Raw genomic sequence first — 24,773 nt, forward strand, 5'->3', positions numbered from 1 at the left:
AGACCTGTAACTAGAAGTATTGGTGACGGTCTGGTAGTAACACAACGGTGTCTGAGGTGAAAGTATTATTGATCATTGATCATATTATTGATCATATTATTGATCAACACAAACAACCAAAAATGCGCTATACAAATACAGCTTTGATTTGATTGATTGATTGATTGAAGTAACCAATGCACTAAGCAGTGCATTATAGTAGGGTTGCTAATGCTAGCTAGCTAGGTAATGGGGGAAATCCGCGTTTTTATGCATTTATTTTTACCATACGCCATAGGCGTGTAGTATAACCATATCTTTGAGCGTTTTGGTGGCATTACCTCAGCGTGCTAAACTGTGTCAACAACTCGCAGTTGCAGTCGATTTCACCAGACGGATTGTAACTGTCTGCCATAATGGGCCAATCACGCGTCGCATTAAATTGAAGAACGTTTGCGGTGATTGGACCATATTACTACGTCTTTTTTTCCTAGATCTCAATACAAAAAGGATTGAATGAAATACTGGTTTGACTGAAGACGTTTCGATGCTACTTGGTATCAGTTTGTTTCAATCCAGTACTACAAGGTATCGAGTACTGATACCCAGCCCTACTGAGTAGAGAACATTTTTGATCATTTTTGTGATAAACTTTCACAACATCTATCAGAGTCAGGCAATCCTTCTCTGCACTGGATGATCAAAGTGAAGAGACTGTGAGAGGGACTGGGGAGGCATATTCTCCGCCAGCGACGTACCTGTACACATCCCCTCTGTAGTTGAATTTTTCAAGTATTAACTTTGGAGTGGAACAAGTTCAAAGATCTGTGTGCTGTAACATAAAGAACTCAAAATCTTCGAGGGGCGTTTGAACAATCTCCCTTCCAAGTAAGTGCTGAGAGTTGGACTGAAAGGTTCTCTCTCTGACTGAAAGGTTCTCTCTCTGACTGAAAGGTTCTCTCTCTGACTGAAAGGTTCTCTCTCTGACTGAAAGGTTCTCTCTCTGACTGCAGCAGTGAAAACAAGCTGAGACCACTGTCATGGTAACCGCTGGGGAAGGAATCGGTTCGATGGGCAGTGGAATGAAAGGGAGATCCCACATACCTCACTCGTGTTGAACACAGAAAATTGGAGAGAAAGTTGAATCTGAGCGTCAAGTCTCAGGGTGAGTTCAAAAGTTACATAGGCACACATTCATAGTTCCCATGGTGCAATAAGAACTCGGAGAACAGTCTGCACAGAACAGAGTATCTCTCCCTTCTACGGAGGGGTTTTTGTCTTTCACCCTCCGACCGCAAGGGAAAGAAGTCAAGCCCACACAGGAACAGGGCGTTGGCTCACCAGTCAAAACTGGTTATCGTTTCATCAAGAAATCCTTTCCAAGGTCCATTAGGTTCTGTAGGTACAGGGTTGTAAAGGGAGTTTTTATGAAGACAGGCCGTCTTTTAGATTCTCTCTCCAACCAGTCATCCATTATATTATGTTGATTTGATTTGATTATATCCAATATATTGCATGAATCTGCCAATATTTCTATTCGTCTCTATTATTCTAAATAAAACACATATTGAGCATCATAAAACGTTAATAATCTCCTGTCATTTCACTGTTCATTAAATGGATTAGCCATGGTAAAATAGTATGTACTTCAGGTCATGTAAAAAGTTAGGTGAAGCATGTCATAATTCTTATCGGTTGCCTCTGCCACCCTTAGGACTGACGTTAGTATACTAGTCGTTAAAACCATACTCGGCAACCACACCAACATTCATCTCACAGAGAAGAGCAGTCCTTAGCCAGTAGCAACCCCAGACGGTGTCTCCCTTCTCAGGTCATTGGGGGGTGCTGTGGGGGTGGAAGCAGGGTGGACTCTGGGGCGTAGACTGTTAGCGGACTGGGCGAGTCTTCTCATCCTGCCTAAGTAGGCTATCAGAAACCCACACTTGGGGGGAACCAGGTGGGCTCTAAAGTGACACTTTGAACGTGGGGCAGGGCGGACCCTTGTATTAAGGTCACCAGAGACAGTGTGCATCCATGTGTGTGTGAGAGCGTGTGCGTGTTTGTTTGCGTGTGCATGTACTGTATGTGCGCGTGCGAGCATACGTGTACCCCCCACGTGCGCCTGCCCCGCGCGCGTGCGTGCATGCGATCCACCACACTCACTTGTGATGTCATAGACGACCACGGCCACGGTGGAATCTCGTATGTAGCTGGGGATGAGGCTGCGGAAGCGCTCCTGACCTGCCGTGTCCCACAGCTGCAGACGCACCTGGGGGTCAGTGAGGCAGGGCTGAGCACGCTGAGGTTAGTCAGGCACCACGAAGAGCCTGGACACAGCTGGCTCTCTCACACTTACACAGCTACTGTACAGCATCACACACACACACACACACACACTCACACACACACACACACACACACACACACACACACACACACACACAGACACACATACAGTACATACACACACACAAACACATATGCTCATACATACACACACACTGTACATACACACACAAACATATACAGTATGCTTATACACACACAATACACAATACGCAAACATACATACATATAGTACATACATACACACACGTACACACGCGTGCTGCACACACACACATAACTCATGTACAAAAACACAAACACACACAGATGCAGCACATGCATAGGCAATGCTCACAAACACATTCACGTTAACAAACAGAAAAAAAACATTTCTATTCTGACCCTCTCTAGGTCACCTGACTGTGTGTAAGACATCCCAAGGACACAGACATGCAGACAAGCTTCATTTTATTTCCATTTGTCATGGAAATGACAAAGAGTAAATGTCTAGCCCTTCAGTTGAGGGAGCTTTTCCTACTCTCAAATGTAATTTAGGAGCCACAAGTCTCGTTCGACTAACCCAGATTTCTCTCCGATGAGGTGTGGACTTGCTGTTGACACTGACAAACCACCACAGAATCATCCATCCCCAGCACTATTAACATTACTGTGAGCTTTTGATTGAGGTTCTTACCGTTCGGTCCTCCAAGTACATGGTTTTTGACAGGAAGTCGATTCCAATTGTGGCCTGGAATTAGAGCGGGATACAAATGGATCAACAGCATTGCCAGATGGGTAAAAACCAGAGGAAGCAGACATCCATTATAAAAATCAAATGACGGAACAAAAATAAACACGATGAATCAAGGACGCATCCAAAAGACAAGACGCCATAAAATGTCGACTGGACCTTGGCGAGTAAAGGGTCTGGGCTTACACATGTGGCTGTTAGATTTAATTGGACATTTTGATGCAGGCTATATCTGCTTAGTGTCATGGTGCCTGCCAGAAATAATCATCCATTTATGATGTGGTTATTGCCAAACGAGAACCCGCCCCCCGTGCACTACCCTTGACTGCCTGGCGAGATGAGCAGGTCACACGCTCAACATCAGTAATGATTCCCATCACGTCTAGTGATGATCTCACACCTAAGCCAAGGTCAGTCAGGACAGAACCCCCCCCCCACACACACACACACACACACACTGGGCGTCTCTCTGTACTGTCCCTGTCTTGGGACTGAAGGACACTGAAGTCACTGAGGAGGCCAATAACTCATGTGTAACTTTGTCAGGAGAGGGAGTGGGTATGGTTCTCTAGTTACATGTAATAATGGTCTTAATGGCCTTGAGGTCCCAGACGTGAGGGGAGGTCTGTACCCAACGCTACCTGTGCTTTGAGAAAGCTTGGTGAGTAAAGACTAAAGAGACAGAAATGACATAGCTGTGCGCCCAGATACTGGCCATTTACTTATCTAGGAGGCCTAATGTAAAGCGGTTCTATTTCATGACATTCAATCACAGACTTGTGTGTTTGAAGATCCAATCATGAGGTCTAGTCTGACCCTCCCAGTACTGCACAGCACTGAAGGTAGCTACTGAAATAGGAACATGTCTACAACCGGATCCCCCAGCCCTCAGTATCTAACCCCGGGGATGAAGAGGCGCCTGTGCTGACCATGTAACTGACTGTGCCTGATAAGGGTGTGACGCGGCAGTCGAGTTGCTTCTCTGTGAATCATATTTTGTCAAACGTACGCCGCCAACGGAAATAACACAATATATACCAACAGAGCAGAGAATTGTAGATTAAGATTGTCAACGTGCCACTGGTGTGACGGCGTGACCGTCCGTGTGCGTTATATAACTGGGAGTGTGAGATTATGAGGAGATTGTGACGTCGGCACCGGGTTTGGCGCCGGTCCCTTGGCGTAGCCGGCGCAGCAGGGTTGCCTGCTGCCCACTCTCACAGGGCTGGCCGTCACACGCTCGTCTCCCTGGCGATGCCGGCCAACGCCGCCGACGTAGGCGACGCCGGCCTCAGCGTGAGGGAGGAAGACATGATTCACACTCTTCACTTCCCCCTGGGTCGGACCAGCTACACGCTCTCAGGAACCGGATCTAGGTACTTGAGTGTGTGTGTGTGTGTGTGTGCGTGCGTGCGTGCGTGCGTGTGTGTTTGAGAAACTTCACACAGGGGATAAACACAGGGGTTAAAGTCAAAGACAGAATATCCCCAACATCTTGTTTCCTTTTGACTGGGCCTTCTTCAAATAGAATGGGCCTTCTTCAAATGTATTTTATAACGTATCCTTGAACCACACACTGTAATGAAAAATGTCCAATAGTTGATATTGATTCATTGAATGAGATGATATTAGAGTTAGAAAGCACAGAGTTGTTGGGAATGACCAATCATCTCAGAGCTGCAGTAGGTTTCATCTGACCCCTGGGTTAAATATGGAATCCCACAGAGAGAGGGAGAGAGGGAGAGAGAGAGGGAGAGAGAGAGGGAGAGAGAGGGAGAGAGAGAGAGGGAGAGGGAAAGAGAGAGAGAGAGGGAGAGGGAGAGACAGAGAGGGAGAGGGAGAGAGACAGAGGGAGAGAGGAAGGGGGAGAGAGAGAGGGAGAGAGAGAGAGAGAGGGAGAGGGAGAGAGACAGAGGGAGAGAGAGGGAGAGAGACAGAGAGGGAGAGGGAGGGAGAGAGAGAGAGGAAGAGGGAGAGACAGAGAGGGAGAAGGAGGGAGAGAGAGGGAGAGAGAGGGAGAGAGCAAGGGAGAGAGATTTAGCAGCAGTGCATATAAAGATCAAATCCGGAGGAATAATTCATAATCTCTTTAATTATTAATCATCTCACATCATGGTTAAAGAACACGACCATGGATTTGTGGCTTCCTGGCCTGCTAAGCTAATGAACAGGAGGGAAAAGGGGAACACAATTGTCTAATGAGAGATTTCTCCCAAGGTAGAACTGCATGTAGTATTACCATGTACATAGTTTTGGCTGAGGAGTTAAACTGAAGCGTTTATATAATGGGTTCTCTTTTGACCTTTCAACACAAAGCAGCTTGGATTCAGTCTGTTATGGTTCGGGCCGGGTCCGCCCCGGCTCGCCTCCTGCTCCCAGTCTGGACCCTCGCACCTGCCCCTGCCCCTGAGCTCCTGTGCCCCCTGGACCCTCCTGGACCCTGAGCACCTCCCCTCCCAGTGACTGCCCCTGCACTACCCCTAGAGACTTTAGCACTTTGTTCACACTGTCACCTGGTTTTGTTCTGCCTCCATGTGTTTCGTTTTGTGTTCGTTGTCTTGTCTTCTATGTCTATGTTGGTTTGTGTCCTCCCAGCCCCAGCTCTAGACACCAGTCCCTCACTAGTCCCACGCCACTCCAGTCTCTCTCCACTCCTGTCCCTCTACAGTAGTTTAGTCTTCCCTTTTAGCCCCTTCCTTGTGTTTCTTTACTCCCCTCTCTGGTTCCCAGTCCCTAGTTCTAGTCCCCTCCTTTAGTTGTCTGGTCCCCTCTAGCTCCCCCCTCTAGTTTCTGCCCAGTCCCATTCCCAGTCCCAGCCTCGTTCCCTGTTCCCTTCCCTTGTGTCCTAGTTCCCTCTGTCCTTGTGTAGGTGTCTTGTTGGAATCCCTCCATGTCCTTTTCTGGTTGATTGTCTGCACCTGTCTTGTTACGTCTTGTTGCACACCTGTATGTTGTTCCTTGATTGTTCTCCCAGAGTATATATGCCCTCCTGTTTCCTTTGGTCTCTGTTGGTTCATTGTCAATGTTAGTGCGTTTATCTGTTTATTTGCCTTTTTGAGATTAAAACTTTATGTTTTGAACCTGCGCTGCCTGCCTGCCATCTGCTTTTGGGTCCTACCTCCACCTACCACCCAACCCTAACAGTCAAGCGCCGACAAACAGGCTAGGGTTAGAATGGCCTCTTTACCGTCTGTGTTCATGAAAGTATCTTTACCAAGCTATCTGCTCGGTCCTGGACTAATGTCTTAGAAGCAGAATAAATCTCACGCTGTGTCTTGATTGTTTTGTGTTATGTTGGTAGTGCTAAAGTTGACAGCTGGGCATAAATTGATCCATTGCTCTGGCAGTAAGTGGCCATGTTCCACCCAACCAAACAATTTAATCAGGCTCCATTGATTTGATTCTAAAAGGCCCAGAGTAGCCTGGGAGAGGGGTGACGTCAGGTGATAGATGGACACGTTGAGACACAAACATACAGTGTGTATGCCTCCTGGGTCAATGCTCGCTTGACTATCCCATAAAGGAATATATCAAGGTGTCACAAAACAAAGAGCACATTGCAGCATTGACAAGAGAAGCATGGCAAATAAATAGCGAAAAAGGGCTGGTTGTCTGCTGGGAAGGGACTCGCTGTTACGGCCTCTGGCAGCAAGCAGGATCAATGGACCTATTGGGGATCACCAGCCTGATAATTCATGGACAAGCTTGCTACCCGACGGGATTGTGTTCTAGTCAATTTCCAGCAACCAGGCACATCCTGCAGTTAGTAGTTACCGTGCTGATCATAGTGAACCCTGAAGGCTAATTAAGGGTCGGTATCTCTCCGCGCTTCGCCAGCGCTGGAGGAAGGTCTGGTCGGACTCATTACCATTCCAGGAGGAAGGTTGTACATGCAGTATTTCTTTAAACCAATCACAGTCGTCTTCAGCGGAGCGGCTGATAGGTTGTTGTTGTTTCACGTAATCTGAATTGAATCTGATTGGGCGGACAACATATTCTACCACCACCGATTGGGCAGTAATAAAACAAATGACGAATCCCCAAAGCCTACATCCATTGAGGCAAACTAGGGTCGGTTAAGACAGTGTCGTAAGTGTCGTACGACAGGTCGTAGACAAAAATGACGTCAGTCAGCATTTAGTCACGCTTCTCATTTCTCCTGTAGCCATGCCGAGCCAGACTCCCTCCACAGCAGGGGGGGCGGAGGTGCTGGCGTCACAGCCCGGCGGCCAGGTCCGATGGACGGACAGGCCCAGAGGAAACTCTCTGCCTTCCGGAGGCCCCTCTGCTCTTCAGGCATGCGCTGCCAGGCGCGCCTCCGCCACGCCCCGCCTCCTCTCTCCTAACGCCCCGCCTCTAATGTACCCTCGGCCCACTGCTCCTCTCGCTTCTAACGAGGCCGGGTTCATCCTCCCTGCTCCCGTGGGGATGGCCGTACTGCCCCGGGGGGATGTTATGATAAGAGCGCTGTCCTGTTAGATATGACTCAGTCCAGAACCCCCCCCCCCCCTCCCCCGTATAGTCCCGTATCCTCTGAAGATACGGGGGGCATCTGCCTTTATTTGACTTCCGTGACTACTGAGAGAATGCAGACCCTACCCCCTCCCTCCGGCTACAGCGCTTTAATTAACGATTAAATGTCTCAGGAGGGGTGCCACCGGAAAAGACCCCCCCCCCCCCTGAATTCGGTTACAGAGCTGTCTGTCACCGAGCCAGCCACCGGGAAAGAGTGACATTAAGACGCTGGGTCTCTTGGCCACCAGCACAGCGCTCTCACATACGGGTGTGACACACACACACACACTCACACACACACGTGCACACTGGCACACACACACATATGGCCGTCGCGTCCCGGTTTTGATCCATAGTTCCAAAGTGCAGGCTGTGGCACTCATAACAGAATCACTAATCCAGTCTCTGGGCTCACAAAGGGAGAGAGAGAGAGAGTGAGGGAGAAGGGAATGCAGAAGCTTGTTCCTGCAGCCAGAGGTTAAGTGCGGGGAGAGGCGGGGTGGGGGTCGGGTGAAACGGCTTTGTTCCTATCTTGAAATAACCGTCTCATTTTCATATTCCTCACAGGCTGTTGCTGAAGCGTGCCGCGGCCGATGCGAAATGTCAAATAAAACCTGTAGAGACATTTATAGATAGAGCTTCTGTCTGGGACAGCTTATTCTGAACAGAGGGGTTGGGGGTGGGCGGGTATGAGAGCAAAGCCTGATGGGAGCCTTAAGTCTCTGGTCTCATATCATGCCAGCGACGGAGGCTGTTTGTCCAGAGAGCGGCCAGTGAACGCACTTAAACAGCTGTGGGAGTTCACACAGGCAGGAACGAGCTGGCCGCAATCAGACGGCGTTACAGCCGTGGCCTTGGCCCAAATACAGGCCCCCTCTGAGCCCCTCTGACAGAGTCAGCGTCTGAAGTCGTCCTGAGGTCGGTTGCAGTCGTACTGTCGACCGGCGTCAGGCTCTCCCATAGGAAAGCTCTGGCCAGAGGGATTTCAGATTCAGATTCAATATCATTGAATCTGGGATTTCAGATTCAGCGGCTTCCTCGCACAAAAAATACACAGACACAAACAGTGGGTCTGGAGTGCCTGCCTCTGTACTCATTCATGTCTGGTGAATGTGGGGGATATAAGGGGATATACTGCCAATTGTGAAAGCACAGCCACACTGAGCTGTGACAAACCATTTAATCCACTCACAATACACCGCCCAAATCTCATTACAGTGAGGTGCAGAATTTATACTGCAGCTCCAGGAACCCAAGAGAAAGGCCTGGCTCTCAGATTTCTTCTGTCCCCTAGGGTAGCAGAGTACTGCAGAAGAAAGGGAATTATTTTACCAGAATATCTCCCTGTAAGATTTGGGGGTGGGGTGGAGGTATGCATGCTGACGTTATCCTTAGTGAGAATTTATTAAATAAAACCCGGAAATGATCTTAAAATGCCATCCGTACTAATACTACTGAAAAGTGGTAACTCAAAGCACCTCTTCATCTTTATCTTCATCTTCCTTTGATACTTATGTCTAGCCGCAAGAAGAAAATAACATGCTCAATATGTTATCATCAATTGTCAGAAATGACTATTTCTAGAGGACTGTGTCCTTGGCTGTGGGAGGCTGGCCCAGAGTTGCACAACTATCCGTCTGGCTGTGGAGAAACACTCAATGTTTCAGTCCTTGTAATGTAATTAATTAAAATCGCAACACATCATTATGCTTCTGTAATTATAAATCGACACTGAAAATTCACTGGATTTCCTCTTTTGCTTGCAGTGTATCAACAATGAAAACAGGCCGTTCAGTCTTCAGTAGCCTGAAGTATATCTATCCTGTCATTCCTTCCCCTTCTCTCTCTCTCTCTCTCTCTCTCTCTCTCTCTCTCTCTCTCTCTCTTCCTCTCTTTTTCTCTCTATCATCTCTTAATTCAATTCAATCCAAAGGGCTTTATTGGCATGGAAAACATTTCATTGCTTTGACATATTGCATTGACGTTTGCAGTGCCAAAGCAAGTGTGAAATAAAACAAAAAATATAAGTACAGTATATATTAAAATAAGGAGATGTGTAAACTGTAAGCTGTGTGTATATATATACACAGATGAGTAAACTAAATTGAGCAATGTTGATATTGCAGTTTAAAAAAAATATAAATAAAATACAAATAGTGAGAGCTGTGTAATTTACAAATGTATCTGTTCTGGTATGTACAGTGTGTGTACAGAGATCAGTTTTCTTTGTGTGTGTGTGTGTGTGTGCGTGTGTGTGTGTGTGTGTGTGTGTCTTTCTCTCCCTCTCTCTCCTCTCTCTCTCTCCTTCTCACTCTCCCTTGATCGCTCTCTCACTTCTCTCTCTCTTAACTTCTATGCACATTTTGTTCCAGGTGATGGGGGAACGAATGTAAATTCAATGGTAGGAACATGCTGAATGCAGAGACGTGGAGAGAGGGAGGAGTGAAGGAGGGGAGAGAGGGAGGAGTGAAGGAGGGGAGAGAGGGAGAAGTGAAGGAGGGGAGAGAGGGAGGAGTGAAGGAGGGGAGAGAGGGAGGACTGAAGGAGGGGAAGAAGAGATCAGGGAATCTTCTGAGGCCTGTTGACACTGTTGACGTTTCAGAGGCTCTTTGAACCGCTGAGGCTGGGAGGACCAGTGAGAAAAGAATCTCTCTCGCAGCTTAATGGGATCTGTAGTCCCATACGCAAGCAACCAACAATACATACACACAGTACACACACACAAGGAAGAGCATTGATCCACTGTGATTTGATCCTACATTTTCTGAAAACCACAAATCATCCCCAGAACAAGATATTACCATAACCACAGTTCCAGAATCACCATATTCATATAATAATTTCACAGCCAATCCAGTTAAAAGCAGGAGAAAAACACTTTTTTTGAAGTATTTGATCAATGCACATCTTTGTGTGTCGTTCTGGGGGGTGGGAGGGGAGGGGTTCTGACTGATGGAGCGACAGACAGAATGTGGAGCAGAGCCGGCAGCAGCATCACCAACCCACCTGATACGTGTTGTCAAAGCTGTCGTACATGAACCGTGTGATGAGAGACGTCTTCCCCACTGCAAGAGAACAGAGACAGGAGACACATCAGACCACTGAAGGAGGCTCATTTGGGCCAAAAATCACCGGGTCAATCGACGTTCTATTACAGCTACGCCGGATGGGTTTAGGTGTGACGACAGCGAGGAGAGGTTGAAGTTCGCGCGTGACAGACGGTGATAGACAGATGGTTCATCCAATCACCTGAAAGAGCCTGTCCTTTTCCAAACAGTTTCCAATGGAGAGTTCCCAGATGGGATACAACAGACCATCTGGCGCGTCAGGTTACTCAGTAGTAGCCTCACACACAGTAGTACAGTAGATATTGTGCAAGATGAACCGGAGGGGGGACTGTTACCTAGGGAGCTCATTATGGAGTGTGAGTGTGAGCAGAGGGTCATCGGTGATGCAAGGCCCAGGTGCGCCAATTACACTAATATAACTGCAGGCGTCAGGCCCACTCAGAACCAATCATCTCCATTGCCAAAACAGTGGATGAGATATGACATTTGACGTGGCTCGCGTGGAGAGAGAGGAAAGCATAGAAATGGTAAATTATCTGTCATCATGAGAAAGGCATGAGGGAAAACTCAAGAGCACTTTTTCATTTAATGTACATTATTTATTACCCCCCCCCCCCCCAAATAAAACATTGCTAGATGTCGGCAACAAGCTGTACAAGCTTTTTCCCAGGCCAGATGATGAAAAGATTGTTTGATACCACTTTTTAATATTTTTGAATTATTATTATCCACATTTTATACAGGCCAACCAAAGTCAGAGTAGATTCAAACTGCTCTTGACTCCCAATATCCCACAGTACTCATAGACACAGACAGGTTAATGGTCCTCAATGGTCTAGGGTCATTGAGAGTACAATTGAGAAAATTACATATTACACAACCTCAGGAGTCAACACACACACACACACACACACACACACACACACACACATACAGAGGCAAACAGACACACACACACATACACACAAGCACATAAAAGCAGGTTTTTTCTCAGTCCAGGATATAGCACCCCTTGTCCACAAGTCATTTAAATGCCAATTTCCCAAAAAAAACAGAGAGCGTCTGATTTTACAGCAAAAAGGATTGTGTAAAGCTGATGGGTAAATATGATTTTAGGATATGATTTTAGCTCCCTAACCCTTGTTCTTCAAACAAGTTCAAACACTGCTGTTTGTTGTGTGTGTGTGTGTGTGTGTAACTGTTGGATATTCTGTGATAGAGATGGAGATGGAGTGTTTAGTATAGTTTATTTAAATGTCAGTCAGAACAGAGTGAGATAATATCACCATATTGCCTGCAGCCTGGACTTGGTCTTTCTCACTTAGGACTTCAGCTATAATAAAAATCTCCCACTCCCAGCCCAGTACGATAGAATCTGTCTCCATCCCCTTCCCAGAGATTAAAGTCAAACAGGAAGGGAAGTTTGCTCCCTGATCGATGGCTGAGCAACGGCTGGCTAATCTTAGATGTGTTAAATATTAAATACATCATCTATGGAGCGAGCAGCACATGACACTATTCCTTTAATCACATGTGGGAGTGAAGAGCAGTCTGGGCACGGGGCCGCTTGGCTCTGCGGCTGGCCCCGGAGTGATGGATGGTGGGGGACAGAGTCCGCTCTTCACTTCCCCTCTCCCTGCTGTTATTAATGAGAGACCAGCAAGCCTCGGGGTTTAGATACCAGGAAGAGGAGGAGCCGACAGGAATCAATCACTTCCTCCCCGTTTACCAGCAGAAAGAGTGGAAGACAAGATGTCTCACATCCCCCCCTCTCTCTCTCTCTTTGAAACTAGAGTCCCAAAGTCACTGTGGTGTGGATTAAATGAGGTTGAAACATGACAGAACCTCGGTGCTCTCATTGCGCGGAGGATGCCCGGACACGTAAGGCACGCGGACGTCTGCACGGAGCTTACGCGCACACACTCCGGTGACAGCATTTCCGTCACGCGGATCCTGTGTACTCGCGGATGCGGAAAGTCTAACCATGGCTTAACAGCAGTCATTTCACTCTAAAAAGACAATCCTCTCTTGAGAAAACACGAGACACACTGCAAGACGTCCCAGGAGATGACTGTAAACATGAACAAGCACAGTGGTGTGAAGATGGATGTGAACGTTGTGTAGCTGAAAGCCATCAATGTGCCTGTGGAGTGTTTGTTCTGAACGGAAGACCTCTTCATCTGACTGCTCATCTAAGATGCCACCGGTATCAATTAGCACTGTTTACAAAAGAGAGCTTATTAATAATGCTAACAATATTATGCTAATATTTCAATATCTTAGCTTGGAAGCTGCCCTAGTTCATCTCAAAATGATTCAGTGAGTGCGGGATTGTTGTCCATTTTAGAAATATGTTGTCCAAATAAATATAGTTCACGTCCATTTTGACTCAGAATAGTGAAAGCGTCCAAAACTCCATTCACACATAGAAGCTTTTCCATTCAATTCTAGGGAACTTATCTGTTAGGGGGGAATGTATGAAGAGGATTTCACAGGAAATCTGAACAACCAATTTCATTGTAAAGACCTAGTATAATTCCCTGGAAGGCTGAGAAGGCTGTGTTGTGAACAGAAGCCGTTACATTACCGGGTCAGTCAGTCTGGCCAAAGACACGGAACGCTACTGGAATTACAAAATTCACCCAAAGGAAAAAAATATTTGAATAATTTTAACATGAGCAAAACATTTTCTTCAACCAAAAAAAATCTTGGTTAGCCTACAATATTTTTTTCTGACTAAACCTTTTTCCTATTTCCAAAGTAATTCACTTTGTTATTAGGCATGAATTATTCTTTATAGTAGTCTATTTTATTAGGATATATTAATTTCGTATTTTTATGTAGGCCTATAGGCCCAGTAGGCTGGTTCCACTCTAAAGTTTGCCTATACCCTGGAAATTTAGCCCTTTTCAGGCTGATCCATCCATCTATCCATTTACTGTAATTGCATGCACTGGCATTACAGGTAAGTACATAATTTAATTTTATCATAATCATCTTTATTGTGGGCCTAGTAGGTAATAATCCAAGTTTAAAAAAAACACATTTATGTACCCGATCATGGCAAATGTGCTCCACATTTCTAGTTACTCTCCGCATTGCAAAATGTAGCCTAAGGTGTTGATCTTAAAAAGCAACAAATACAACATATGATTAAAAAAGATTAAAACAATATATATTTTCAGCTTGTAAGAATAATACTAGCCTATGGATTTTTTCTTCGACTGACTTTAATTTGGGCTTCTGTCATGTTGGCTGTTAAAATAAATGGCACCTTCTGCAATATAAAATATGCCTTAATATAAACCATATAATTCAGGAAACACTTGTAGTATATTTTGTTAGTATACTGTACATATTTTTGTAATAAATAAGCTTTATGATTGCTCGACCTAGACCGTCTGCTGGACTGTGCCTTGTGCGTTCCATCTCGGGATTGGTATGTTTGGCCAGGTATGAATGCATTTGGCTCATGTATGAATGGCGAAAATCACTAGCAGCCTTAGATAGGATATCACAGTAATGTACAGGGAACTATGTGTGTAAAGGGCTTAACAGTAGGTAGGTTCCTTAGCATCTCTAGATTTTGCAAACATGTCTAAGATGTGCAAGAGTTTGTAAAAAGTCAGTGTCCTGTCCAGAGTGCCTTAGCACCCAGCGAGCTGAGTGTCCGTAGTGTCCAGACAGCCAGGGGAAGCATCGGACGGTCTGACTGCACTCATGCAGGGGAGAGTCAGTCCAATAAAAGCCTCCTGCGACGACAGGGACGAATGAAAAGCAAAATGAAAACCACAGAGGTCGTGTCCGTGGATGAAAGTTACCATGGCGACTGCAGCACATATACCCTTTCCCCCAAGAAGGCTGCCGTGACCGGTATTGTCCAGCGCTCTCTGTGCTCTCTAATGTAAAGAACATTCCTCCATCACCGCGTTCATATGGAGGCCCGTCCGTCTGCCCAGAGACAGAAGGGCGGGGCGGAGGAGTGCCAACGAGGGCAGTCTAAAGCACAAACAGACCAGGGGCCTCATTTATCATTGTGCATACACACTTTTTCATCTTCATTTTTGTACTTGCTTTTCTCCGCAAATAATGTGATGTATCATGACAAAACTCGATGGGAAAAATTGTGAGATATATACACAATATTTCCCATGATACATCACATTATTTGCGGAGAAAAGCAAGTACAAAAATCAGGTGTAAATGAAATAGGGTGATACAAGATAAATGAGGCCCCAGTGCTAGGCTGTGAGCGGTCTTCAGTTTAGCGGTTATGAGAAGGAGAGCGTTAAGAGAGAGCGAGAGACGAAGATTAAGAGAGATAGAAAGTTAGAAGAACGGCGAGAGAGAGAAAGGAGAGAAACGAGGCAAAGAGATAGAGACATTAAGAGGCATCTGTTACCCAGAGTCCTCGCTGATTCCTCCCGGCCCACTCGTCCACCTCGTCTAGCTGAGGGACGAAGTGCTCTTCAAGGCTTTCCCCCACACACCCCAGCCAGACATACTCAGACATCCAGCCAGACACAGCTCACTCTCAGACTCGTCAGGTCACCAGCCCACCTACAGCTTAATGGCATAGAAGCCAGATAAGAGTGCCTGATGCCGATGACCGTTACGACACTGAAATAAATACACCAAAGTGAAGGATGATGGACACGGCTCCACAGTCAATCCTAAGCATTACAATCAGTCAAATCTAATTTCTCAGCCTTCAGCCCAAGCATGTCCTCCGCCCCCACACTCACATGGTACAGTCTGAGAGCTCTCAAGCCCTCTCCATTCCTCTGCAGTCACACTGCTGGGAACTCGCCCAAGGTCCAGATAATATTGACTGCATGCCTGTTTGTGTTAATTTGATAATCAGGGTGTGAGAGAGAGAAGAGAAGCTTGGCCGACCTCGCATCTGAGACCCGTTTAGAGTTTATTCCCAGAGACCCAAAACATAATCAAACAGGCAGATGTTTGATTACGCCTGAGAATAAACTTCTTGGCTTCCCTCAACCTCGCCTCCATTTTCCTCCTGTCTCCGCGCCCTGATTGAATTTGGAGCGCGGCACATGGTCACCAGCTGCGACCTACAGTATCAACACACTCAAATCAAATGCACAGGTGGACGACAAAGGCAACAGACTCTGCATTCAAGTCGTTATTGAGCTGTGTCGTCTGTCACGCACAACTAGTGTGGCGTTGTGTGCCGTTGGAGTGTGTTATTGAATCAGCAGGCTATTCTTGCTTGATTCTATTTCACAAGGGAGGACAGCGTTCACCTGCGTTAGGTTCAAACATAATTGATATTCATTGTCCGCCTGTCAATACCAGCCGCAGGCAAACTGGCTCCGATGAGGACTGACAGGCACCTTATGTCGTGAGGCTCAACCCAGCGCATTGACTTGGACTTTTGAAGCTTACCACTTGTATTGAGCGACACACACAAACATTAATTAGGGTAATCCAAGCTGGATACGAAATGTGTCAATGAGTGCTTGGTCATTACAATGACAAAACAATTAGGCCAAACCTAACATTGCTTATGGATGCATTGTCACTTTCTCTCAGTAGATGAAGATGCAACACAACACAGAACCTGCTGTTCTCATCTGTTTGACATTAAAGGGCAATGCTCGTTTTTGACAACCTGGACCTTATTTACGACATATTATAAGAAGTTTGACTCACAGAGATCACTTTTGTGTAGTTCGGAGGCCTGTAGAAGAAATTTAAAATCCAGCGTGAGCCAGTATATCCATGTAATGACGGTGATCGGGGCACCGAGAATGCAGTTTCTCAAAATCTATTTTCGACCGCTAAACGGTTGTTTTCATCAATCAGATTGGATGAATCGACAGTTGAGATTCCTCAACGCGAGGCATTGTTGTGGTTTTCAAATACGGGGTCTTTAGCCTCTGTAATATGATCTTTACACGCCTTTCCCCACTTGCTCCAGCACGCATGCGCACAGGCCAGCGCGCAGACTGGCTATTCTCCGGCTCACATTCTCTGCGCTACGATCGTTGTTGGTGCCGAGAATATTGTCGTCGTCATTCGTCAGCAAAAATCCGATCGTGCCCCGATCACCGTCATTACATGGATATACTGGCTCGCGCTGGATTTTAAATTTCTTCTACAGGCCTCCGAACTACACAAAAGTGATCTAGGTGAGTCAAACTTCTTATAATATGTCGTAAATAAGGTCCAGGTTGTCAAAAACGAGCATTGCCCTTTAAGGCAATGTTTATCCCAGAATGTTTATCCCAGACAGACACACACACACACGCACACACACACACGCACACACACACACACACACACACACACACACACACACACACACACACACACAATTAACTTACTGTATGATTCTCTTCTCACAGCTTATTGTGCCTCTTTCTGTGAGGGATGATACTGATACCATTCTTTAATTGAGAACTACCACTAAAACACACAGTAAAAAAGCCATCATCACTGATTATTAACTACAATGTAATTAGCAAAATGTCTGTGTGTGCGTTTGTGTGCCTGTGTAATTAGCTAAATGGCTCTATTGCATAGGGTCTCCTGAGGTAATGAAAGCCTAGAAAAGACTGTGTGTGTGTGTGTGTGTGTGTGTGTGTGTGTGTGTGTGTGTGTGTGTGTGTGTGTGTGTGTGTGTGTGTGTGTGTGATGCCTACTGAAAGCCTGACTGTAACCAGCATGTGTTTGCTGCTCTCTCCTACACAGCTGCCCCCCACACCCCCAGGCTCTCTGAGTGAAACTGTTTCATCTTGACATTTGGATTGATCAATACAGATTTTTATGTGGGGTCTGGCACTTATTGATCAACATTAAACTCTAGTTAATGTGGAAGGGTGTGTTCACCTCCCTCAGACGCAGAGAATATTACTGGCTGCTCTTAGGGAGCTCACCCAGGATGGCTTACAGACCATAATAACCACCCAGGATGGCCTTACAGAGATAATAACACCAGCTCTCCTCTGAGGGCATTCACTGTTCACTAGTAGCTATACTACTGGGGAAGGGGAGTCTCTCTCTCTCTCTCTCTCTCTCTCACACACACACACACACACACACACACACACACACACACACACACACAGTATCTCTCTCTCACACACACACATATACACACATAGACTCTCACACACACACACACACAAACACACACACCTGTACTCACACACACACACACACACACACAGTCTCTCTCTCACACACACACACACACACAGTCTCTCTCACACACACACACACACAAATATACACACACATAGACTCACACACACACACACAAACACATACACCTGTACTCACGCACACACATACACACACACACACACACACGCACACACACCTCCACTCAGGCAGCTCTCCCACCTACTCTGCAGTCCGACAGCTGGAGAGGGTCAATAGTTGGCTCAAGGTGTTATTGACGGAGGAAACGACTCTGAAAGTAACAATCTGCATATGCTAATGAGCATCCTTAATTAGAGTACTGATTATGTGTTGCGCTGCATAGTTCATTGTGCCTTGTTGACATTTGAGGTATATCTTAATCATGCTCTTTGTTATTAACCTGCCCAGTTAACTGTCAGTTAAATTGCTTTTATTAAGAGGATGTGTAATAATAATTGTCTTGATCGGAGTCATTTGGTTGCTGGGATTTCTTTTCTCAAAATTGCTATTTGCTGATGTATAGGGTTAGCTCAGTTTTAGAAGCACATAATGACTGTTTTTGAGACTACGACATCTGACGTGACCTGAGTCTATGGCACTGGGACCACATTTATTCAAAACAGCTGATAATTTGTTATTTCATGTTCAAAAACATACAAACTGGAATATTCCTGCCATTTTGGAGATACAAGGTTTTCACCAGGCGTCAAGGTGAGAGCCAGTCTGAGCACTTCAATGGGATAAGGACTGAGAGGCCTGGCTTCAGAAGGTAATTAAGAGCCCATAACAGTGGTCACCCACTGGTGATGGTAGACTGCCCCAGGTCCATGGATCACACCTGCTCTCTCTTTAGCTGCCCCAGCAGCCAGGCTGGCACGAGAACAAGAGAGCGGGCTGAGGCCCTTGAGAGTGGGCTGAGGCCCTTGAGGCGGGCTGAGGCCCTTGAGAGTGGGCTGAGGCCCTTGAGAGTGGGCTGAGGCCCTTGAGAGCGGGCTGAGGCCCTTGAGAGCGGGTTGAGGCCCTTGAGAGCAGGTTGTGGCCCTTGAGAGCGGGCTGAGGCCCTTGAGAGCGGGCTGAGGCCCTTGAGAGAGAGCTGAGGCCCTTGAGAGCGGGCTGAGGCCCTTGAGAGCGGGCTGAGGCCCTTGAGAGAGGGCTGCGGCTGAGGAGAGGTACGCCGCTGGCGCTGGTGGCCGGGGACTTCAGGTCTGCGAGTGTGTGCGTCAGTCAGCCTGGCAGGCCCCTCTCATCTGAGCCCTTTTGTTTTGTTAGCTGAAGCACTCACTGTTCCATCGCCTGGCATTCAAAAGCTGGGGGGAGGGATACATTTTTCTCTCTCAAAGATTTCTATTCCTTTGTCAGGTGACCGTTTCTCGGTCGCTCAGGAGGTCACCTCTTTCTCGGTCACCTCGGACAAACAAAAACACCTCAGCGGTCATCTAGGGAAATAACATCATCATCATAACAACATCACTTGTTTTTGTTGTCTTTTTGACTATTACCCAGACACAGACGCCCTCTATCTGGAACCTGCTGCCTTCGTAGTAGCTGTGTGTCTCCTAATATCCAGGCTGTGGCTGCGCATTACTGATGACCCTTTGGCGGTTCAGCCATCGCTCAGGAGGTCACAAACAACTAGGCAATTATGTAGTCATACACAAGCTCCGAGAGGGGGTCTCTTCGCTGCTGGCGTGTGGTGGGCCCCCAATTATAGGCAGTGTGCTAATGACGTCCTTGGACAACTGTGGCTCTTCAAAGTTCACTACAGCATGGGTCAGCGTCACGAGAGCCAATTAATACTGGTAGAAGAACATCTGCTGCCACGGAAAAACATACACTTTCACCCCCGCTGCAGCCTGGAGACACCGGATAACGTGGGCATAATGACTGGGTCTCTAAAAATAAAGGACAGGAACAAGCAACAACAAAGATAATATATACATCCAGAGATACGGTATACTGCATAAGCATACAAGGCTAACTGGCTGACTGGTTGAGGCCAGTAAATAAAGATCTATCAGTTCTGTTTGTCTTCAATTAAAAGCTGTCTCCAAACCCTAAACTGATCCATGCCATATGGTTTGTTTCACTCAACCATCTGGAAAAGCTTTGTTGGAAACTGTTTGGAAAAGAGGCAGGCACTTCCAAAACTACTCGGCAGGTGATTGGATTAATCTGTCGATCGCCATCTACAGTATCATGGGTAAATCTAATTCTTACCGAAGCCAGTCAGGGGAACATCTTTTCCATACAGAAAAGCCTTCAGTGCCACTCTTTGCTTTTTTTTCAATGAAGAAATACTCTCCAGGTCAGAGATAACTGATGCTATAACAGCATCTACACTAAACCAAACCCAGCAAACCGGTAAGTGTGTGAGCGACTGATTAAGAGGATGTCGCAGCTTGAACAGAAGATCGAAACCCTTCAGATACATGAGGGTGAGCAATTCATTGACTCTGTAGCTGCTATACAGTAGAAGGTGCCGAACCACCAAATGCTAATTTAGATCAAATGTAGAGTAGCCCGTCACGGACTTGGCTGACATCCACGCTTCCCTGGATGTGTCTTAACGCCACTGGACCCAGATAGCAAGCGGATCTGGGCCATATACAGGCCAGATCTGGCCCTTGTGGCTTAGTTCCGGTCCATATATGGCCCAGAATCATTACACATCCGCTTGCTATCTAGGGAGTAGCTGCGGAAGCTCCCAAACCAGATTTCCCTAATGACACTTCTTACTGACACTTCCCAGACTCCCCTCACCTGACCCTCTGCTGCACGTCACCCAAGGCCTTCAGAGGACGTCTCCGCCCCAACCACCGCCTCCCCTCTCCACCACACTCACCCATCAAGTAGATGGTTAAAGATGCCATGCTAAAGCTCAGTCAAATTGATTAACTATTGCACGGCAATAGCCACAGGGATCATCCCTCAGGTGTCTACCAGAGATGACACACCCCACACTGCTTCTTTAAACATACTGTTCATCTTCAATAGCCGGTGGGATGGTCAAACACCTCGTAGCAATCACAGACCATCTGGTACCTGTCTCAGGGGTCTTACATTTGTCAGTGTTCAGCCACAACCAGTCTCCTATCCTGTCACAGAATCCCTACAGGTGAAATAAGTGTTTTTTCATGTTAGATCATTGGCTTACAAATCCTTAATGATCTGATAACTGAAAATAATTTGCATTGTATGTTTTTAGTTGAGACCTGGCTAAATAGCAATACTGGTGTAGCAACACTGATAGAAGCTTGTCCTCCAAAATATACTTTTCATCAGTCAGTCAGACAAGAAAGGGGGAGGGATTGCAGCCATGTTCTCTACACGGTTTGTGTGTGCATTGACCTGAGTGAATTTACATTCAGATAGTTTAAGTATGACCATTTACAAGATGCTGATGCCACTGAGAGACTTCAGCTCATTTAAAACTCTGTAGCTCGGCTATTAACCAGAACCAAGAGGAGAGAGCACATTAGTCCAGTTTTAACTGCTCTGCACTGGCTGTGGCTTCCCCGGTAACATGGATTTTAAGCTCCTCTTCCTTCTACAAAGTCCTTAATGGACTATAGGACCAAGCAACATTGCTAACAGGGAGAAAATCAGGGATGCAGCCATTGTCAACTACACCTCAAAGCTATGGAACACACTACATACCGATACGGGAAGCCAGCTCGCTAAATATTTTTAAAAGGAAGCTAAAAACATGTCTCTTCACTTTAGCCTTTAACTAAGGCCTGAAACTCTTTTTTTGCATTTGCTTCTTACTTACTGTATGCACTACTGCACCTCTCCACTTTTATTCAGTGGGTTTTATTTTCCATCTTATTTTATGCATTTTATTCTATTTTCAGCTTAATTTTGATCTTCTTCTTCTTCTTATTATTATTATTATATTATTAATATTATTATTGGGTAATTTACTATGTATCTTCCATCTTATTTTACATTAACTATGATTCTTATGTCTATTTGTAAGTGAAGCACTCACTGTATGTCATTTATTTGTTGTAAAGCACTTTGAACTGTATTTTTTGTTTGACAGGGAAGCTAAGCAGTAATGCTGCACCTTCTCTGGCCATGAAAGTTTGATGGAGCTGCAGTAGCAGGAGCTTTCAGGGCTATTACGTCTTAAGACAGGATTCTGTACATTAAGCCATTTGCACTCACCCCCCCCCCCCCACCCCCACCCCTCCCCCCGCCCCCCTCTGTTTCTCTCTCTGTTTTTCACTCTCTGTTTCTCTCTCTATTTCTCTGTTGCTCTCTCTCTGTGTTTCTGTTTCTCTCTTTGTTTCTCTCTCTACCTCTATCTCTCTCTCTCTCTCTCCCTCCCTCCCTCCCTCTGGGCGCAGCAGAGCAAATGTACTTTTAAATGACTTCTGGACCCAGTGATGTTTTGTAATATTTCCACACATCTCAAAGCACCTCTCCTTTCAGCCAGGTCGTCCAAACGGAATGACGCAGGTCCCCCGCGCTGACGCGGTGGTCTGTCCCTTTCAGCACGGCCATGATTAAAGCTGCTGTTAACAGAAGCGTCCCCCACCTCTTAACAAATGTAGCTCCTTTGTGAGCACTATTGATGAATGGAATAAAAAGGGAGAACAGGCTACTTTATGTTCCTTTGAAGTCTCACATTGTAGTGAAGCACCTCTCAACCCCCCACACCTGTCACTGGGGAGAGAATGACTTTGTATAAAGGCCCAAGTCTTTGACAACCATTTGGTCTAAATCGGACCCTATAAAACAGTTGATGGAAAATGGAAGGTGGGCCTGGGTAGAGATGGGACTGCCTCGATAAGCCCTGGCTCAGTCCACCTAGTCCCGCCCTCCCGATGCCTGGGGCCTGGAAAGATGGGCATCATGCGGTACCCCAGAGGGCGTGGCAGCCAATCGGAGCCCGCCGACGCATCCTGGGCCCGGCTCCCACTCAAAAGGAGAGGGATAAAAATAACCCCCCCCCCCCCACACTACCACCACTCCTGCCTTCACACGACACTGTGATGTAAGCTAGGCACCAGAAAGAACACATCAAATATTCAACAAGGAGTATGGGGGACAAGATGAAGTGGATGTTCGGGCAGCAGAACACAGAGAGAGTGGAAGTAGGAGAGACTAGAGGCGGCCATAGTGACCCAGCACCCGTGGACGAGCAGTGGCCTACTGTTAGGACAGCAGCTGACACTCTACACGGGTCATAGCAGGAAAATGTCACACGCAGCAACTGGGCACCAAATTTATGACAGTGAATTAAAGGACTAATTAATCAGGCACCGTTTTAAAAGAAGGATTCCACAAGGAAGATTGCAGCAGATAAGTGTGATTCTCACTGACAATAGGAGAAGGCTCTAGAACAGCGCAGAAGATCATTGGTGTGGAGCTCCCAGCCATAGAGGATCTCTACAACCAACGCTGCCACAGGAAGGCTATCTCCCTCACAAAAGACACCGACCACCCCAGCGACCACCTGTTCGCACCATCTCGCCAGTCCCTCTGGTTTCAAGGTCCACAATTTAAAGACATGTACCCCTTCTGACACTGTCAGCACTGGGGATGCTGTCCCCAGGTACTTGGGTGGGCGATCTCCCGGGCTTTTCTGTGTGGTTCGCATGTTCTCCGCATGTCCATAAGGGTTTCCTCCCAAGAACCCCAATATAAAAGCATACAGAAGAACAGATCACTCTTCAGTCCTGTCCTTCACCAGAACTCAGCACTTGCCTTGTCAGCGGGCACCACTGATACCCACGGCTACCCACTCTGCTCCTGGCTGCCCCCACAAGAGGACAGCTTGGATGGGTCAAAGGCTGAGGACACATTCCACCAGCGGCTGCTTCAGATGCATGTGTGTGTGTGTGTGTGTGTTGTGTGTACTGCGTCGCCACTCGTTCACATGTGCGTCATTTGCCGTGTGGCTTATAAAAGACCCTCGAAGACCTGTAATTATTGTGTTGAAACAGTCAGATGGAGGACTGCTGTTGATCTATTCTCCACACGGGCCCAGGAAGCTGAGAAAGTTCCCTCGCCCCCGGCACACCCGAGGCCCCGCCTACTCTATAGCCCTACCCAAAACAATTGTACCACAGATTTTTGCTCAGCTATTGTTCGCCCATTCATCCAGAATAGTCGAGCCCTCTGCTGAAGGACCAGGGGGGAAGAACGTTTCTTGAATGATTTGTCTCAACTAAACACATTCCCCCTAAAGTAGCCAGTCATCAAAGACAGCATTCAGTGTGAAGGAAAAGCATACTGTAGGTGTCCGAGTCAGTATTTAGTAACATAATCAGTCATAATAATCATAATAAGTCAAAATATGGCAAGCATTCAACATGGCTTGAGCCTGTGGATCTGGCAGTACGAACCCTTTGTCATGGACACGTCCATTTACCAACAACTCTGAATAATGGATGACCAGAGCTCTCCAAAACTCAACAAAGGCCGTCACTCTCCAGCACAAATACAGCTCTCAAACGCCATGTTTACATTCTAACGAGGCGTTTTACCTCCTCGCCATGAAAGAGAAAGAAAACAGAAAACACACACGCAACCGCACACCGGCACACGCACCGCAGGACTGACAGCGCTCTTGAAATATACGGCTCATACAGCGACTGGTTGTGATTGCCCTGGGAGAGAGGAAGGCAGTCATATGTCTGCCATTTGAGGCCAGCGGGCCTGAGAGAGGCCAGCTTGACGTTTCAATGTTTAAATTAGATTCTCTTCCTATAGGGTGTGTGGAGAGGAGGGTGTGTGTGTGGGGGGAGAGGAGGGTGTGTGTGTGTGGTGGGGGGTGGGGGGGGGGTGGGGGGGGGGTCTGCTAGGATGCTGTAGGAATAAAAGCTTCCTCTCCCCTGGAGAGCAACACATCCAATACAATCAGGCGTTCAGACTGCCCTGCACTCTGGAAGTGGCTGGTGGTACAGTATGAGATCAAATCATCATCTGTGGGGCTGTACCGCTACAGCAAC

The 24,773-nt window shown here is 46.7% G+C and overlaps 1 protein-coding gene across 2 annotated transcripts in view; it reads right to left on the minus strand.

The window, feature by feature from the left end:
• The window catches only part of rab6ba (RAB6B, member RAS oncogene family a), a gene marked incomplete at both ends in the record, with an annotated part of 59,913 nt that overhangs the window by 18,032 nt on the left and 17,108 nt on the right, over positions 1 to 24,773 (minus strand). Inside the window, 3 exons of one of the 2 annotated variants that reach the window (XM_084444029.1) lie at positions 2,143 to 2,248; positions 3,002 to 3,055; positions 10,580 to 10,638. In XM_084444029.1, the coding sequence (XP_084300155.1) occupies positions 2,143 to 2,248; positions 3,002 to 3,055; positions 10,580 to 10,638 (219 nt within the window). The remainder of the gene's footprint in view (positions 1 to 2,142; positions 2,249 to 3,001; positions 3,056 to 10,579; positions 10,639 to 24,773) is intronic. The other variant, XM_084444030.1, reaches the window with a different exon arrangement.

Source organism: Borostomias antarcticus (assembly GCF_949987555.1).
Source record: "Borostomias antarcticus genome assembly, chromosome: 10".
NCBI classification, from domain to species: domain Eukaryota; kingdom Metazoa; phylum Chordata; class Actinopteri; order Stomiiformes; family Stomiidae; genus Borostomias; species Borostomias antarcticus.